Consider the following 19081-nt stretch of genomic DNA (forward strand, 5'->3'; position numbering starts at 1 on the left):
ATAAGGCATGAACAAAAAGAAAAAATATTTGGAAAAACTGTAAATGTGAACTAATTATTAAAATAAGCATAGAAATTATTAAATAATTATATTTAAAATTAATATCTCTCTAGTACTTATATTTAAATATATTTAGCTATGAAAATAGATATATATTTAGAAATACCTAAATGCTTTTATACAACATATTTTGTCATGATTATATAAAATCACTTTTTAGATTATCTGAGTATGAATATTCAAATTTATCCGACTAAATTATACATGTCAATAATATGTTCTTATACAATTCCAATGACAATCCATATTTCTAAAGATCCAGTTCAGTGGTTTCTTCACATTCTTCCCCTATACTGGCGATACTCTGTGGAAGAAATGCCCCAGAACAGACTGGCACTTCCTCAACAACCAGAAAACCAAGAAGAGAAACTGTTTACAGATTGCAGTAAACCATGTATATAGTGTAGTTAATTCTGGAAGCAATTACGTGAACAATCGGTTCTTTATTTCAAGAAACAAAGGGGGGGAGCCTGTGTGATGATTCAGGAAGCAAACATCAAACACGCTGACACCTGAAGGTGTGCAATAATCGTATCTGTAAGCGGTAAGCAAAAGAAATTCCCGACATGGCAGACCATGTGTTCCGAAAATGACCACAGCAATATTTCTGGCCTATTTTCTTTTCTAGAGCCTTGCCACTCCCCATCTAGGGCGAAGGTTATTCCCCTTCCCTGAAAACCCGGCCAGGACCTTGGAATGCCTGGAGGAACAGACTGCCCCGGCGGTGACCCCCCCCCGACTTCTAAGTGGCATGTTCTCCCTCCCCCTCTCATCACTTGCCCCTGGAACCCCCCCCCCACCATTCTGTGAAGAGACCCAATCTAGCCCACATGGAGAGGCCACATGGAAAGCGCTGGTGCAGAACTAAGGCCCTGCTGACAGCCAACACGAGCTACCACTCAGGTGGGGGAACAAGCCTTAAGCCTTGAATGATTCCAGATTCCAGCTTTCGAGTCCTCGGCCAGAACTGCAGACTTCATGCCCCAGACCAACACCATCTCCTCCCTGAGTTCCTGACACACAGGATCTGTGATCACGATAAATCATTGTTTTACGGTACTAAGTTTTAGGGTAACTTATTATACATCCTTAATAACTAGAAAACCTTGTTTTTTTAAAAAATCTGAACATATTTTAATATGAAGGAAACAATGGTATTTCAGGCAAAAACTAAATACAGTCATTTTCCTATACCAGGAAAACAACATGACTATTTTTCTTACTGCTGTATTACAGACTCTGTGTTTGATCCTGGAGTGGTGGGTGGTACAAAGATGAGTATAAACGGGTGTGATACCTGACCTCTTGAAGTTTACAATTCATAAAGAGAAATGGACTTCAATCAACTATTCAGCTCCACAAAGGTATATTCAACAGTAACAAGTGCTACAAAGCAGAAAGACCCAATGCCTACCAATAGCAGGGAATTTGATCTAGTTAGAAAGATTACAGAGGGCTTCCTTAAGGAAATGACCCTTGAGCAAGGGTGAGTATGGGCTAAAGAAAGGAAGGGAGGAACAGGGGGAAATATTCCAAACTCAGAGGGCAGAGATGCACAAAGGCCCTGAGACAAGAGGTAGGCCGGGTCACAACATGGACTGAGGGGAGGCCAACAGTCATGCAATGTCACTTTCACCGCATTCTAGTTTTCCAGGCAGCCCCAAATTGCAACCCGGTTCATGCAGGTAAGGTTGTAGACTCTACCTCTTGACAGGAAATGTCATGGTCAGAGAAAATGAAGCAAAAAGAAGGATTAGGAGAATGGACCTGGAAGAATATAGAGGCACAAGAACACATGGGGCATACCTGTCAGATTTTAATTGACCACTACTGGGAAGTAAAGAATACATCTTACACTGCCACCTAATTTGCACATGCACGCACACACACACTAAATTAAAACCAGTTTCACAAAACAGCACTTACCCTCACTATCCGTAGTGCAATCTGATTTAATCTATCTTGTACATATATATGTATATATATTATAACTTATATATGTAAGTTGATTTTCAGTGTATTCAAGGGTCATGGCCTGAAGTTTGAGAAACATTGAAACACTGATGTAAGGTCTTTTAGGTTAAGGTATATGTTTCCATGAAAGTCACTGAAGAATTTTAGTTTGGGGGTACAAAGAGACCAGGGAGAAAGACTACTGAGATAAGTCAGGCGAGACACGACAGTAGCAAGGGAAATGTAGTAAATAGTTGTATTTTGGCTTTCTAGCATCTGAATGCACTTTCTACTTGAATAGAGTTTCCACAAGAAACTTGGGGGGAAGCAGACCCCACCACCAAACACAGAATGTAAACAGACCGATGTTTCTTCACTAGCCCTATTGCAGTGAAGCCTCCAGAACATGACTTTGCTTGGCCCAACAGTCCCACCCAGGGCTTTACACCAGTACCAGTCAGTACTAGTAATACAACAAAGCAGGGCAGGTGGAAGTGTGCCCTCGAGCAGCAAAGCCCACCTTCCCTGGGCAGCATCCACTATGAGAAGTTTGGGGCAGCGATCTGGCCACATGCCTCCACTGCTTGATGGTGGCAGTACTGCCCTTAAGGACAGTAATGTGGCCTGGGTTCTGACTGCCTCAACCCCCGTGTAACTGTCATTCTGAAATGAGTTCTTCAGCTCTATCAGAGGCTTTAAAGGATATCCAACATATTTTCAAAAATCCCTTTCTGCTAAAATAAGACAAAGATGGTTTCTTTTGGTTACTGAAAGTAAACCGTCTAATCACATGTATTTATTTTTACTCTCTCTCTATCTCAGTCTCTGTAAAATTATGTAAACCCTCAAGATTTAAAGAGCAACTCCAAGATCCAGTCACAAATGTAAGTTTATGGCATGCTGTTTTGTTTACTATACTTCCTCTCATATATTTACATAATAATAACCCAACCATCTACCAAACATGTACTCTATGGTCACTCCAGGCAGGAGCGATAAGCATCGCCTCAAATCTTCTGAGGGTTTAGTAGTTGAACGAGCACTTACATGGACATTTTCTCCTTTTGACCTGAGCCTGGAAAACATTCAACACGATGTTTTATTCCACTTACAAGCTACTCAAGTCACATGGCCCTTACCAGCATCAGCAGTAGCATGGCATAATTTCCATTTGCCAAGTTCTAACTACACATCAGGCATAATGCTAGGGGCTCTGTACATGTCTCTGTATTTCTAACCTTCACAACAATTGTTTAAAGACAGTATTACTATTTCCATATTTGAGATTTTTAAAAAGTGAGGCCCGTAGAGATCATGGGTCTCATTCCTTGAGATCTTGGTGAAAAAATGCAGTTTGTTTACAACACATGATGCCTTCCATATTCCATTCCTCCAGTCCTGCAAGTTGCTTTGTTTGCCTGGTAACTGGACATATGTTACTCAAAACATCTGCTCGGAATAATTAGAGAAGCCAAATGATCCTTTAACGGTAAACATGATGAATATTTTTAAAAAGTCATTTATGGTTTTTGCCTCAATATCTTTTTCCCTAATCTCTTCACACTCCATAGTAAATTTCCATGTAAAAATATTCTGGGCTTCCTGTGGGAGCCCTTTTATAAGCAGATGTGCCAAAGCCATTTCGAGCACTGTGTTGGAAACATTCAGCATAAATAACCTGTCCTACAGGGAATAGAAGCAAAGGAAAAAAATGAGAATAGTATAACTAAAAACTCTAGGCAACATTTTGTGATTAATGATGGCTTGTTAAAGAAAGGAATTTAATTTTTTTAAATTCTGACCCTTTTCTGGGTTTACTTCCTAATTTTTAGTCTTCTCATATATATTCTCCTTATCATCATGAAATCAAAGTATAATAAATAAATCCTTCCACCTTCAAATGCTCTTTTAAGAAAAAGAAGCCACTAAATGATCAACCTTATTTAATCCTGTTAACTTGGTAGAAAGTTCTTTCTGCTACGCCAGCACACACCCTTGGCTGTGAGCTCTGTGGGACCATGTCTTAGTCACCAATGTCCTTCTTCATAAATGAGAATAATAAGCATCCCTACTTCATAAGGTTGCTGTGAGGATTAAACTAGACAATCTGTGTAGAGTGTCTAGAACACTACCAAGCACACAACAAAGAAACACACAGACTCACAATGAGTTCAGGTTTTGTATATCTTCCAACATTCAGGGTAGCTGGATGTGCAGTTAACACCTCAAATATTTCTCATTGTCATTGTTATCAAAAAAAAAAAAAACCCTTCCTGCCCTGGCTGGTGTGGCTCAGTGGGATTGAGCATCAGCCTGCAAACCAAAGGGTTGCTGGTTTGATTTTCAGTCAGGGCACACGCCTGAGTTGCAGACCAGGTCCCCGGCATGGGGCGTGCAAGAGGCAACCACACATTGATGTTTCTCTCCCTCTTTCTCTTTCCCTTCCCCTCTAATAACAATTAAAAAAACAAACAACTTTCACCCCTGTGTCATCTATCCAGAGGCCCAGGCCAAATATCCAAGAATCACCCAACTATCCATTCTTCATCTCTCCCACATTCAGCCAAACACTAAGTTCCATCTCTCAAAACTGATCCTTCTACCATCTCTACAGCCTCTCCCACCATGAATACCACATTAACCTCTAGTTAAGTGGTCTCTGGCCTCCAACCTTGCTATGGAAGCAAAAGTGATCATGTCAATCCACTGCTGAAACTTCTTCAATAATTTCCAACTGGTTTTAAGAGAAAGCCAAAACTCTTTTTAAAAACCCTTTATGGCTTAGTCCCTTCATACTTCCCAAGTCTCATCTCTCGAATATTTCTACCCCTCTCTTCCATCCCAACACCTACTTATGCTTCAGCCAAACAGAACCTGTGTACATCTTTTGAATGTGCCATATGCTTGTTCATCTGCCGACATTCATACATGCTGTGCCCTTTGCCCGGAACACTTTCCTGCCCTGCTGGCCCAGCTGACACCTGCTCATCCCCTCTAAGCCTAATGTGTCTTCTCCACCAGACCACAAGCTTCATGAAGGCTGTGATTTTCTCTGGCTTCCTCAGCACTGTAAAACGAATTATGATGACTGGAACGTAAAACACTAATTATGATGACTGGAACATAAAACACTAAGTTCTATGACTAGAACATAGGCACTAAAACAATTCAGTGAAAGAAGTTGTGATATGACTTTTACTACCAAAAAGAAAAAAATTGTGATTGGTGTCATTCCCTTAAACTCCAAACCCAAACACACACAAGAAGACCTAAAATAATAGAGTCGTAGAGCAATTCATCTCCAGACTCCCCTTCCCAAGTTACTGCAAGCAAGGTCATCTTCTGTAATCTTTCAGCATCACTGGAAGGCTGCCATTATGATTTTATAATTCAGGCTCATCTGTGGCATCCAGGATACACAGCTAAACCAACATTGTTACAGATTAAAATGCAGAAGTCTAACCAAGATTGTCTTTCTATGAATGAATACATTTTTAATAAGCATTGGACACGTTCTCTTGACATCAAATTTGATGCATAGGACTCTACTAACTTGATATCATAATATAGAGCAAAGGGAATTCAACTCCTAAACTGATGGAGAAATATAATTTGAATATGGATAAATATAAGCATGTGGATTAGGGAAGTGGGAGAGGGCAAGAGTTTTTAAATAAATAAAAGTCTTTAAGAAAAAATGCTGAAAATTCCCAGCAACAAATCACACTACCTATACTTCATTATATACATACACATGTATGTGTTCAGACTAACTCATAGATGAGAAGAGCCAAAGTTCATCAATATCATTGGTAAAATGATTAAAACAAGAATAACACAAGGGAACAGCAATCTGATTAGGGGAAGTACCCACTAGGAGAAAAGTGATATAATCCAATTTCCATATACCACTTGGCTAAATTAAGTATCAGACAGTTAAGCATTCATGAGAAACTAGCTATACATTTGCAAAATCTACTAAAATAATCTCTTTGCAATAGTAAAAAATATATATAAGTTAAAAATTGATATTTCAAATCCTTTTTTAATCCAGCTTTTGAAAACTGGCTGTGGAAAATCCCATACTCGCTAATGCAAAACTTGTACTACTAAAAAGTGAGTTATCTGTTCACTTTTGGGAAAACAGGCTGTGAAAATGGAGTCTTATCGATCAGCATATAATTTACAAAATGAACTTGGGTAATATCAGATGACTTGTTTTATAACAATTTCTACACACTAAGTCATATAAATTGAAATAGCAAAGATGCCACGGAGGTCCGTAAGTCTTTGAAGTTCAAAAACACTTACTGCTGGAAGGTGAGAAAACACACACACACAAAACAACACAGACTGTCTTTAGAAATTTCCTAGACAGAAATGTTGCAGGTTAAACATTAGACATTGCAAATACACCAAGTCAATTTAGTTTTTTCTTTCCCACAATCCCTCATCACTTAGTTTTGCCCCCAGCTAACTGGTGGGCTGAAATCAACCTTATTTCAACAAACCAAACATCCAAACTATGTCATCAAGGATGACATCTGAGCTTGATCTGGCTGGCTGCTTAAAAAGGAGTCTTTCACATGGGAATGACAAATGGAAATTTTCATTGTTGACCAAGCTAAACACTAAGTCATACCACCTTCATTTTTCATGCTGAAATCAACCAAAGGCAAATAAATAGCCCTACCTTTCAAAAATGCCTCCATCCACCTATTTTGAAGTACACTGAAATATGTATTGTTTTGTACATAAAAATGAGATTATCTGATATATTTTTCCAGTATGGTGATATATGAAAGCTAAATTACACATACACTCTTGCCCATGCCTTAACCAACACCACACTTGAGAGGACAGCTGGATGTTGGAAGACAGTCTGGGGCCAGTAACCAAGTTCCCTGGGTCTAATCCCAAGTCCTAGGCTTCATTAGCACAGTGTTCACACAATGCTACTCCAACAGAAAAAAAAACAAGGACTTAACACTGCTCTGTGCTACCCTGGATCTTTGAAACAAGGTCAGACATTAAAGAATAATCACAAAACACAAACACACACACACAGAATTTGTTCCAAATTGAGGAAAAATAAAATTTAAATTGTCTAAACTGGCAGGTTTTTATATTCTAATGAAAATGAATATATTATCACAGATGAATTCATGTGCTTCTTTCTTATTATTGATTTCTGAGTTTCACTTCTCTTATTCCTTTAACACATTTCTTTCTTGAATTTTCTTTCCTGGGCATATAATGTGTGTGTGTGAGTTGGGGGGGGGGGGAATGGAAACATCCCTTTGGATGGTGCTGTATCTGTGGAGGATGCTAAGCTAACTTCAGTTCTAAATACAAAAACCACACTCCAGAACAGGAATTTTCTCCAAACCCTCTACTTTCATTGTGTTGCTTCAAATTTTGTTGTTATTGTTGTTGTTATTATTGTTTAATATTCTGACTAGGATTGCCAGCAAATCACAGCACTACATGCTTACTACTGACACCGAAGACCTCTCTGAAACTTGAGAAATCACAGCGGAAGGGACGAAGTTGGACTGCTGCCAGTCACTGCCCCCATTTTCTCCCACACACCACTTCCTCCGTGGAAGAGGGTGACGACCTGCTCAGTGGTCTTTCTGGGCTTCCCAGGAAGGTTCTGAGGTCAATCTAACTCACAAAACCTTAGACTAGCAGGCATTTTGTAAGTTAAGTCAATCTCAATTCGTCTTCAGTATACAACTGACTTATGTAAGTCAGAAGAATGTATTTATATTTTAAGATAGAAGACATGACACTTTCTTTCAGTAGGTTTTTAGTAGTCTTCAAGGGTTAAAGAAAAATGTTTTCTTTTATTCTGATCTAAACTCTTCAATCTTCATACCACAGCTTAATTTCCCCCCTTTTTGGTACCTCGCAGTGATAGAGAAAAGCTACTCACTGTTGAAGCCAATTATTAATTAGGTCCAAATAAATCATTTTTCCCTTGGGTTAACAATCTCTTGGGTTTCAATCCCTTGTGTTTTATTTTCCTGCAACTTTTTTAAAATATTTTTTTAATTTTTAGAAAGAAGGGAAGGGAAGGAGAGAGTGGGAGAGAAACATCAATGTGTGGTTTGCCTCTCATGCACCCCCTGCTGGGGACCTGGCCTGCAACCCAGGCATGTGCCCTGACTAGGAATGGAACTGACAACCCTTTGCTTCACAGGCCCGTGCTCAATCCACTAAGCTACACCAGCCAGGGCTATTTTCCTGTAACTTTTCTTTTAAAACTTCTTTTCAGTCCTCCACAACTGTCACCTTGTGGTGATATCCGACTGGCAGGTGCTCAGTGTCTTTTTACATCTTCATGGCTAGAATCTAGCCCACTGCCTTGCATTCAGCAGGCTCTTAATAAATACTCTTGATGAAATGTGAAATTATATATGAGCAATGCTTAATAAATGGTTGAGCATAGTTTGTCTTCCTTAACTATACTTTACTATTTACGTAGTCGCATTTTCCTGTTATTCCTACCACTTGGAAATAATGGTACTTCCATGATAAAGAGTTCCTTGACTTCATCAGAAAACTCAGAAAGTTCCTTGTAACAATTATCCTAAAATGCAAACTGAAGTACTGGTTTTCTAGTAAGTAGGTGCACAAGTGTCCATCAATCAAAAGTGTGACCAACCTTGGCAAAACTTCAGACCATACTACAAATTTCCAAAATTTATCTTCTGTGTTCCTGAATCTCATGCAGAGCAGGAACAAGAAGTTCTCTGTTCAGGAGGGGCTGCTGCTGGAGTTGCCAAATGGACCTTCTTTTAGTGGGGACTTAACTGCAATTTCTGAGTATATTTTAATATTTCCATTAAGTGGCATTTTTAAGCATACACATTTATTGCTAGCAATTTTACTGTTTTATTGGATACTTTTTCTATTTTTTCTTAAAAGATTGATAATTATTTGCTAAATATGTATTAAATTTATATCTTTGTTTAAAACAGCTAATTAACATAACTAAAAAATTAAAATGCTCTAATTTGCACGTCTTCCAATTTCACAGACATTCAATTTCTTAAAATCATGTCTAAGTGCCAAACACAATGCAAGATATTTGGAACAACTGCCATGATACATGTTAATGGACAAACTAAAATCAAACTTTAAGCTTTGTATCAGTGCTAATTAGGGTTTATTAATGGGTATTTTTCATTATGCCAATATTTTCCGGGTTGATGTAAAGACCTCGTTCTCACTCTTGTTCAAACATTACACACACTAACTTACGCATACACACAATTCAATATTGACAAAAATATAAAACAAACAAGTGTGAAAGTGAGTTGAAATATAGACAGCTGTCTTTCACAGAAAACTGTCTTCATAGAGCCTGAGCGAGGTCATGCTCACCTTGGAATTGCCATGGCCATTGATGTAAACTGGCTCCTTAAAAGAATGTGTCTTACTTAGCAATTACATTACAGAGGTGTGGGAAAGGTGTAAAATAAGTAGGGAGGTGCTTTATTGTTGAAACAACTCACAAAAGTGGGTTTTGTTTTCCTTCATTTTTACAAAACTAGCAAACCTGACTAACATAATCTGGAAATCATTTCCCAAGTTAAAAAAAATTCGGGAGTTTAACTATTTAGTAGTTCCCCCTTTGAACCCAGAATTCCCAGGCTAAAGATTAGTGAGTTAAACCACACAGCCCCATGCCTTTCTGTAATAAGGTTAATAATTGACACTCAATTTAACGTCTAGAATCCCATTCCCAATCAAAAGCCTTTAAGTAGCATATCTCATAGTATGTTTCATTAGAGATTATGCCTAATGATTAAACTGAAATGTGAAGTTTTAATAATGATATTCAAAACCTTCCACGCATTCACTGGAGTAACCAACCTAAAGTACAACCCACACTGCCACAAACTTTTCAGACAAGGCAAACCTCTGAGGTTTCGAAAACTCTCTTCCTCTCTCTCTCTTTCCTCCTCTCCAAGGTATCCCTGCAGTGTTCCAACCAACGAAGAAGAGACCATGTTTATTCCAATTCTTCATACACGAACATCTAAAGTAAGGGGGGAGTACCCAAGGGAACTCGGTATGACAGCTTACCCAACACGGAGGCTGCCACTCCCTGAGAAGACGTTCACTGGGGGTCTTACTGCAGGTCTCAACTGGCAGATTTCTCTTTAAAGCAGCACTTCTGGGAACTCTGCCTAGTGCACTTACCCACGGATGGATCACTTAGAACAGGGCGAGCAGGACCTTCTGTTCTCCCCTCTTGCCTTTTATTATTTATGACTGGTATATTTAAATATAAATGTGGGGAAAGGAGAAAAAATGACCCTTTCCTGCTGATGCTAAAAATACAGACTAGGAAGATTTAAGGTAACAAAATAAAGCCCTGAGTTGTTCTGTATTAGAATTCAAGAGGTACTTGAGGTTAGAGCTGGGGGGACAGAGAAAAGCCAGAGAGGAGGAGAGAAAGTGAGGGGTGGCCAAGAAACTGCCAAAAGCTGAAGACTGAATTGACATATAAAACAAAGTTATTTTTAAAACTAAAAATTTCTGATACTAAGTTTTGAGTTGTTGATACTTCTATACAACCTACAAAACCTACCCCATTTTGACAAACCATTGGTAAATTCCACCACACACAAACTTGTGTAAATAGGGTACTTATGTGGACATCAATGGAAAGATTTCACCTCTGAGTTCATGGGGTCTTAACAGACAGACCCTTTAGGGAAACAAGACAACCCACAAACTCAACTAACACTTTGGAAACAGAAGCTCAGAAGAGGTGAGATAATAATCCCTGCAAGAATTCACAGAAATTGTGTGGAAAATGTTGGCTATTCCAAAGGCCAAGTAATGGAGGTTTAAGCTAATTTTATCCTGATTCTGAGGAGATGGATATCCCCAGCTGTTAATTCAGGTTACAGTTAGTTCAGATGTTTATAACTCCACAGAGGTGGAACTACTTTTCCAGAAATGACATGCTTATTGCTCCTCAAAAATTAGTTCGATAATTCCCTGACCCATTATTAATAATAAAGTTCAAACACTGTTTATCTAGCCCTCAAAATACAGCCCTTGAATCAAAGAAGTCTACTTTATACCAAGTTCTGCAACAAAGATCAATATTGGTAGAATTAAAATCAAAGCATAGCGGGCTAGGAAGACGAAAGAGTATAAACTCCATGAGGTGATATGACAACTTTGAGTTACTTGAGACATTCCAGCCTTATGTTAAATTCAGAGTAATCAGGCATATACAAGGCAAACCGATGTTTTCCTTGGCTGCTTGACAAGAATATTCAAAACTAGAGAATTAAAATGATTCCAGCCTATTCATGCTAGGACTGTGCAGAACTAGCAGACCTCCTAGAGACTTACAACCTAACAGGCAGTTCTGATGCATAAGTTAACGTCTGATCACCTAAAAATTACCAGGAATGGGAACAAACCTGCAGCCCAATCAAGTCAGATCTGCTGACGTGGTACAGAGAGATGGCACTGGGAGCAACCACAGAGCGATACTGGGAAGAAGGAGGAGGGGGTCACCTCCAGTAAGGTTTGGGTTCTCGCTGAAGAGGGTGAGGGAAGCAGAGATCATTCCTGAACTGATTACAGGTTTTGAGGTGAGATTAGGAGAAGTGGGGATTAATTAGGGGTTGTTGTGAGGTGAGGGAGGTTAAGCAATCAAAGATCCCCAGAAAACACTGTTGCAGCAGGTCTGGGGGCGACAGCGGTGAGGAAGCAATCACCACTTCAACGGGGGCCCTCGTGGCCTTTTCCAGCCGCTGCAGGACTGTGGGGGAAGCACTGTTCTCTGCTAACTGGGCAGCTGCCTTGCCATCTGCGTCTACTGCCCAAGCCCGATGAACGGCAAGGCAGCCTTTGTCTCTTTCCTTCCAAGCCATTTTTCACTTTTTGTCAGAGATAGGCTTTGACTTGTGCACACTTAATACTTGTAAGTATTAAATAATCCCTCTCAATCAAATTATAGAAAGGAAATCCTCAAAACTTTGAAAGAAACAGGCCAAAATTAAAAGATTCTATTATGTGTAAAACCATTTTAAAACTGGCTGACACACATCCCTAATTCTATCCACACCTTCTCAATCTCCGAGCCCAGCACACGTGCCCTGCAATAGTTGTGATACATCATAGTTGTAATAGATAATAAGAGTTGGTCCGTTCCCTGTCTCCTCCCTAGGCACTGAAAGAACAAAAACTTTTGGTAGAGCAGTTATTTCATGCCTGCTGCCTAGCATAGCTCCTGGCACGTTCTAAATGCTCTGAAGCCAACCTGTCTGTCTGATGCCTTTGTATAAAATGTGTACCCAGGCTTCTCACACAAGAAAACAGATTTTGCACTCAACAACTACTTGCGAATATCATAATTAGAAGGATTCACTACACGACAAGACATGGGGCCAGTGATGACTGGCAGGACCTACAACTCTAGGTCAAAAAAGAAGGAAGCTTATCCCTGGCTGGGTGGTTCAGCAGACTGCAATGTCGTCCCATGTACCAAAAAGGGTGTGGGTTCAATCCCTGCTCAGGGCACATATCTAGGTTGGGGGTTTGATCCCTGGATGGAGCATGTATGGAAAGTAACTGACTAGTATTTCTTTCTCACATTGGTGTTTCTCTCTCTCTCCCTTCCTCTCTAAAATCAATGAACATACCCTTGTGTGAGGATTAAAAAATAATAATAGTAATTTTAAAAAGAAGGGAGTTTCCATTTCAAGAGTTCACAAATGGCTTTGCTGCAACATGACAAAGTCAAAAGCACTTCAAACAAAAGCTCAATGCAAACTGAATTGAATCCTACCCAACTGAGTAACTGTGGTACCAGAAAAGTTCATGTTTGTCTTTTTATCAAGACTATACATTCCTGGAGGTGAAAGGTTCTGCATATCTTGTTCATTTTTGCCCCTAGCATTCTGTCTAGTGTGCTGAGTAATACAGGCAGGCATCAGTCACATGGAAGCAAAGCAGATAAGGGAGAGACAAGGAAGGAGGTAAAAATCACACTCAAACAAAAAAAGCACAGCCAGGCTGGTAAAGAAGAGGAGGGGCCCCACATGCAGATCAGAGGCTTCCATGAGAAAGACAGAGGCCTCCCCAAGACTGCTTCTGTTAGAGAGGAAAGAGGGAAGCTGGGGGTGACTTGGGACATGGAAGCAGAGAATAAGATCTGAAACTGGGCTGAGAAAAGGGCGAGGAGGCAAAGAGATGACTGGGAAGACATAGAGAAGGGATGAGCTACCAAGGTCAGATGAGAAAACCATCACTTTTTTCTTTAAAGATTTTATTTGTTTAATTTATCTTTAGAGGGGAAAGGAAGGAGAGAGGGAGAGAAATATCAATGTATGGTTGCCTCTCATGTGTCCCTTGCTGGGAACTGGCCCGTAACCCAGGCATGTGCCCTGACTGGGAATCAAACCGTGATTGTGTGGTTTGCAGGCCCGTGCTCAATCCACTGAGCTACACCAGCCAGGGCCAAAAATGATCACTTTTAAAACGACCCGTGATGCAGGGGAAGCAGTAAGAGGAAAACACAGCTATACGAAGTGACTGGGGAGCAGAGGTGAGAGTACAGAGGTCTCTAGGAAATTTCTTTATTTGAACAGAAGCAAGTCCTCCCCTTCCCTTCCCTCCTGCTGCCAGGAGTGGTAGCCAAGCAAGGCCATGTGCTTCTCCTGGGTTAGCAGAAGAAGCCCGTTAGAGTCCTGCCTTTCTCTGTCCTAACGATCCACTCACAAGGAGGAAGCGGAAGAGGACTGGGCTGTCAAGTTAGTGTCTCTTCAAAGATGAGCTTCATGGAACAGAAAAGCAATGACAGCAACCACAAAGGGCCTTCTCATGTACAGGTGCCGTGCACATCTGAGTTATTATGACCTGCAGTCAGCAAGTGGATACCACCATGTCTTAACTATTAACTTTCTAAACAGCAACCAGAATGCAGTATGCACTTGGGTGAGGGTGCTCTGAAGGGAGGGAAGGAAGGACGCTGTTAACTCCCAGTCCACACTGGCTGTGTTACCTGTCACATCTGAAAGCTTAGCCACAGTACATGGGACCTAATGCCACATGTTCTGTGTAACCCCAATCAACTGTCAAGGCCTTTCTACAGTAACCTGCTCCACGAATAATTAAAATTAATATGCTCTAAGCAATTAGGATCACTGACTCATGTCCACTGGTATGGTGGTTTTTATTACACATCCCCGGCACGGAAAATTCAAACAGCATTAAACTACCTCAGCTTTGAGAAAAATGCCTCCAATTTTGATAATTAGTCTTAGTCATGCTTCATACTGAAACATCTTTGAATAAACACTATTTGTGCTACTGTTGCACTGGAGCAACTCTAAACCCTTTAAAAGTAATTCTGTGAATCCTTCTCTGTGATTGAAAGTTAAGCATGTTATCTTATTCCAAAGAATAGTGGCCATCCATAGCATTTAACAAAGGGTGTAATCTTTCCTCAGTAGACACAAATGTTGAAAGAAGAGTACCATCTTAAATTTTTTTAAAAATAGTATCTGTAATTTTTGTGTAAGTCCAGCATTGACCAACTATGTTCTCAATGTACATTTTGCCATGTATAATGTGCACTTTTTTGCCCAATTTTTTGAGGAAAAAATAAGGGTGCACATTATACATGGGTGGTACTAATTTCCACATATGATTCACATCATATATGGGAATTAGTACTAAAATGTGGGTGTTATTATACACAGCAAAATACAGTAAATATGCCTCTAACTTAAAAATTTACTAAATTCTAAGATTTGGATGGCAAATAAGTTGTGGGGAAATGAAGAAGTATTTCTCCACTGTGAAAATTACACACACAATAGTTGGGTTCTCAGAACAGCCCATAAAAGCCTTTTTAACTTGTGCTCTCCCAAAGCAGCAGTAAAAATACTGTAGAACCAACTGTTAAAGTGATATCTCTATGAGCAAATGCATTCAGAGTTCCCTTTGGGGTGCCAGGAACCCTAAACTCTCACTTTCGGGCAGTGAAAGTCGAGGTTCTCATTGTTCAAGCTGGCTCTGAGTATGTCCATGGCGTGGACTTTGGGGAGCAGTGTCTATGTGCTGAACAGCAAGTCTGAGAAGGCCAAGTGAGGGAAGGAACACACTGCTTGTGTAGACTGGGAGGAAAGTTTGGGACGACAGCAGTGGGAGGGAGGGTTCTGGGGAGCGAGCGCGAGTGTGGGACTTGGGGAGGTGAGGGAAGGTGCTCAGGAGCACGGACCCCCAGTTTTTCAGCACCTCTTCCCATCTCCTGTGCATCCCCAAATTTCTTCTACTTTTGTCTTTTACCCTCCTTTGAAAGGCTGTAAGGGGAAGGCTACAGCGGTGTCTGTGCAGTAACAGGACAGGAGAAGGGAAGGTAATTACCAGGAAGACAGAGTGGAAGAGATACAATCTTCTATTGGCGATAAGGGGTGGGTTTTTTTACCACAACATGTATGTTCATAAACCAGAAGCTTGTCTGTGTGGTTCATGCATAGGCCCAAAGTAAAGAGAAAACAATATTTACTACCCCAAAGTGGAAGAACACTTAGAAAATTAAATTAACTTGAGACCTTGTGAATTTTTCCATTGTTAAACACAACCTTTTAAAAAAGTATATTTGAAAAATTCATTGTACCCCTGTTGCACTTTGCCAGGTACAATCTCTTTATCAGAGATACTAGAATCCAGAATCAATATCTGCTCAGATTTTTGGAGAAGTCACACATCTCAAATCCTATTGCAGAAATCCGGGTACAGTCACCAGTTTCATGCAAGGTAGCCCACTTCAAACTGCACATTCTTCAAATAAGATTACACCCAGAACAAATTCACTAATCTGTCGTTCTCCTGATTACTTGCTGCACATGTTAACAAGTGCTCATTCTTTAGCTGTAACATAAGCACAACATAAAAAACATATACCTTTGTCTACTTTAAGCTCAAAAGGTCATCACTTTTCACTACTAAGCAGTTTGAAATAGATTGAAAACCTAACTTACAAACAAGAATATTAATTATTTTACACAATGTCAGGAATTAGCACCTCTTTCCACAAATTATTTGAATAATGAAATTAGCCTCACATTCTTCAAATATTGCACAATTAGAATTTTAGCTTACATAGGTGTTTCCCTGCCCCCAGAGAGTTCCATTTGGTCCCACTGGATATAAACACAGTGCTAGAGAAAATGGTGGGAGTTGAGAAGTCCCTCTGGGGCTCTTCACTACAAATGAGAAAATACTCCTTCTATCAGCCACTTCTTCCCTGGCAGAGCACACCATTTGGAAGCACTTGTTTATGTGGGGTCAAAACAGGAAGAGGGGAAGTCTGAGCTGGTGAACAGTGCCCCAGGCTGGGTTTAACTATAATTTTCCCTATCTCACTGGGACATTTACGGCTGTTGCTTTAACTGTGTTTTAACCTATTTTTCATCAACAAACTAAAGAATACACCCTAAAGAATATCTGAAAATTTCACTAGGGATTCAGAAACCATATAGAAAGTGATGTTCTGAATACTCCTGTTATCTATTTCACAAAACTCATTTCCAATCTTCACGCAACTTTCGGTGATTGTGCTGAAGTGAACTTTTATGCAAGTTAAAATTGAGGGGTTTTCCTGACACCATCGGAAGTCCAACAGCGTCCTCTGAGAGCCTCGGGGCAGTCGGGGTGACCCCGGCTGTCTCAGGCACAGGGCTGTCGGAAACAACTGAGGACAGGGATGTAGTTTCAGTAAAGTTTGGTATAAAGTGCTCAGAATCTCTTCCTACTTGGCAGGGAAATTTTCTATGGATTTCAACTAGAGGACACATGGCTAAAAAATGGGAAATTAAGAACATGCTGCATCTAATCCTACATGTTCAGGATACCTACTTGGTCTCTTCATTTGTGATAACGCTCCAAAGAAAAAGATATCATTGCTTTAAAACATATATTGTCCCACTTATAAACATTAGTCAACTCATCTGTTATGACTAGAATGCTGTCTAAAGTTCTAAACACAGCATAAAAAAACACACAAAAATGACAGTGTTATTTACTTGACCTTCAAAATACTACTTGTTTTACCTCTGTATTAACAACTTCCATAGGTCTTTTCTTGATTTCTCCTATGTCCAAGTAACTGTGGAGGAAAAAAAAACAATAAGGGTTTCTTTTATGGCATTTGAGTCAGTTGTATAAGTTTGTTTCTAAAAATTATTAAATAGCAAAGTATGCCATAGGAAATACTTAAGCCTAAAGCAAAAATCAGTTGCTACTGATTGAAAGCAATTACAGTAGAAAAAGCTTTCAGCATCACCAACCAGAGCTAACACAGGTCTACTCTAAACTTCAACATAACTGAAGTCTTAGAACTACACACTTCTATTGGGAAACATTTCCCCCAAAATGGTTAGCTACTCTCTATATATACATGGTATCTCTAATTCTTATATCAGTTTAGATATAAAGAGCACTTTGGGTATAAAGCTGCTTAACATATTAATCACAGACTTTAGGTTTTAAAAATGCATAGAGTGCATTACATAACAACCGTAAAAGGCTGGGATATCTTTTTTCCCATAAGAGCACTTTAATGATACAGAAACACTCAGCCACGTGGGATGGTTTAGTAATTGGTTCAAATCACAGACAGATGGGTGGACTAGTTAACCTTTGGAGACCCCTATCATTCTATTACAGTTTGTTACAGATATTAGCTGGTGATCATTCACTAGCTATAGCATATGCACAACCTGACAATTTTATACCTATGTCAACTTCAAGCTATAAGCCCATCACTGTGGCCTGGTTTCGCTGTGCTTCATACATAAAAGGTGCTAAATAAATGCTTTAATATAAAAATAAGTATAAACCTAGCATTTAATTTATAACCTTAGATATAAAGATAAATAGGTAGATTCTCCACCTCAACTGCCATAATTGCTAAGCTGCAAAAAAAGGTTATATTAGAATTAATTTTGGCTAAGTTTCATTATTGTTATTTGCTTCTTTGGACAGAATGCTTTAGTGAATCCATACCTCTGGAAATTACTCTATATTTCCCTCACATAACAGTATTTATACAAGGCAGTGCAAATTCTTCTGTTTAGCAATAAATGGCTCTTTTGCAAATCTGCAGGGACTGGTTTCTGACATTTAAAGAAGTTCTGTCATGTGCAGGAAAGTGATCACAGATCCACAAGATTAACCTAGTAGAGTCAGCTTCCAAAAATGCACAGGAAAAATAACAAATCTCTAGAATTCTCTGCTATTAAACAAAGGTTAAGTAGCTAGCTGAAGTTTCATATGGTTATGAAAGTATTAGAAAAAATCTAAGTAACAGAAATTCAAGAAACAAGTTGATCATTTTCATTTGAAAAATATTTGTCCACTGTTGCTCTCTTCCCCAGCATCATCTGGGCTCTAGATGACATGAATCACCCTTGGTATCTTTTCGAGTTTCTTTTTTACTGCCAGGTGATTCATTTGTTACATAAACTTACAACTGCTAAGCTTCAAATATATTCAGCACTTAAATCTTCTTGGCCTCCATCAGTATAACCATAGATACTACTACTTTAATACAAATAAACTATTCATCTGTCAGCATGGAAAACTAACCATGGACACTGTTATAGCAAGCTCAGAGAGGGTGTGTGTGTGTGTGTGTGTGTGTGTGTGTGTGTGTGTGTGAATTAAAAGCCAAAATAACCATGCAAGTCTCTATAAAGAGTGATTTTGAAGCATACCTTCTATTTGTTTTGGAACTGTACCCATTTTTAATCTTTTGACCTGGTAGTGCCAAATAAACAAGAGAACATGAATTACTAAAGTGAGTCTACAATTTTGAGCTGTTAGTAGATTCTGAAGCAGATTTCCATTCCCATGACATCGTTTTATATAAAAGTTATTTAATGAAAATACACAAAGTATATGATAAAAGGAACTGGACATAGCAATGCTTTACATTTATGTAACATTTTGGTGTTTACAAAACATGTTCCCATCCATAGCCAATTACTTTTATCACAACCCTATGAAGTAGAAGCAATTA

General features: G+C 39.3%; 1 protein-coding gene across 3 annotated transcripts in view; it reads right to left on the minus strand.

Moving 5' to 3' along the window:
* Nucleotides 1–19081, minus strand: part of DCDC2 (doublecortin domain containing 2) — a 175908-nt gene that overhangs the window by 139530 nt on the left and 17297 nt on the right. For all 3 annotated transcript variants that reach the window (XM_037136084.2, XM_053668276.1, XM_053668274.1), the window contains exon 3: nucleotides 17113–17167. In XM_037136084.2, the coding sequence (XP_036991979.2) occupies nucleotides 17113–17167 (55 nt within the window). The remainder of the gene's footprint in view (nucleotides 1–17112; nucleotides 17168–19081) is intronic.

Source organism: Artibeus jamaicensis, unplaced genomic scaffold (assembly GCF_021234435.1).
Source record: "Artibeus jamaicensis isolate MK-2021 breed Jamaican fruit bat unplaced genomic scaffold, CSHL_Jam_final contig_482, whole genome shotgun sequence".
In the NCBI taxonomy this organism is placed as follows: Eukaryota; Metazoa; Chordata; class Mammalia; order Chiroptera; family Phyllostomidae; genus Artibeus; species Artibeus jamaicensis.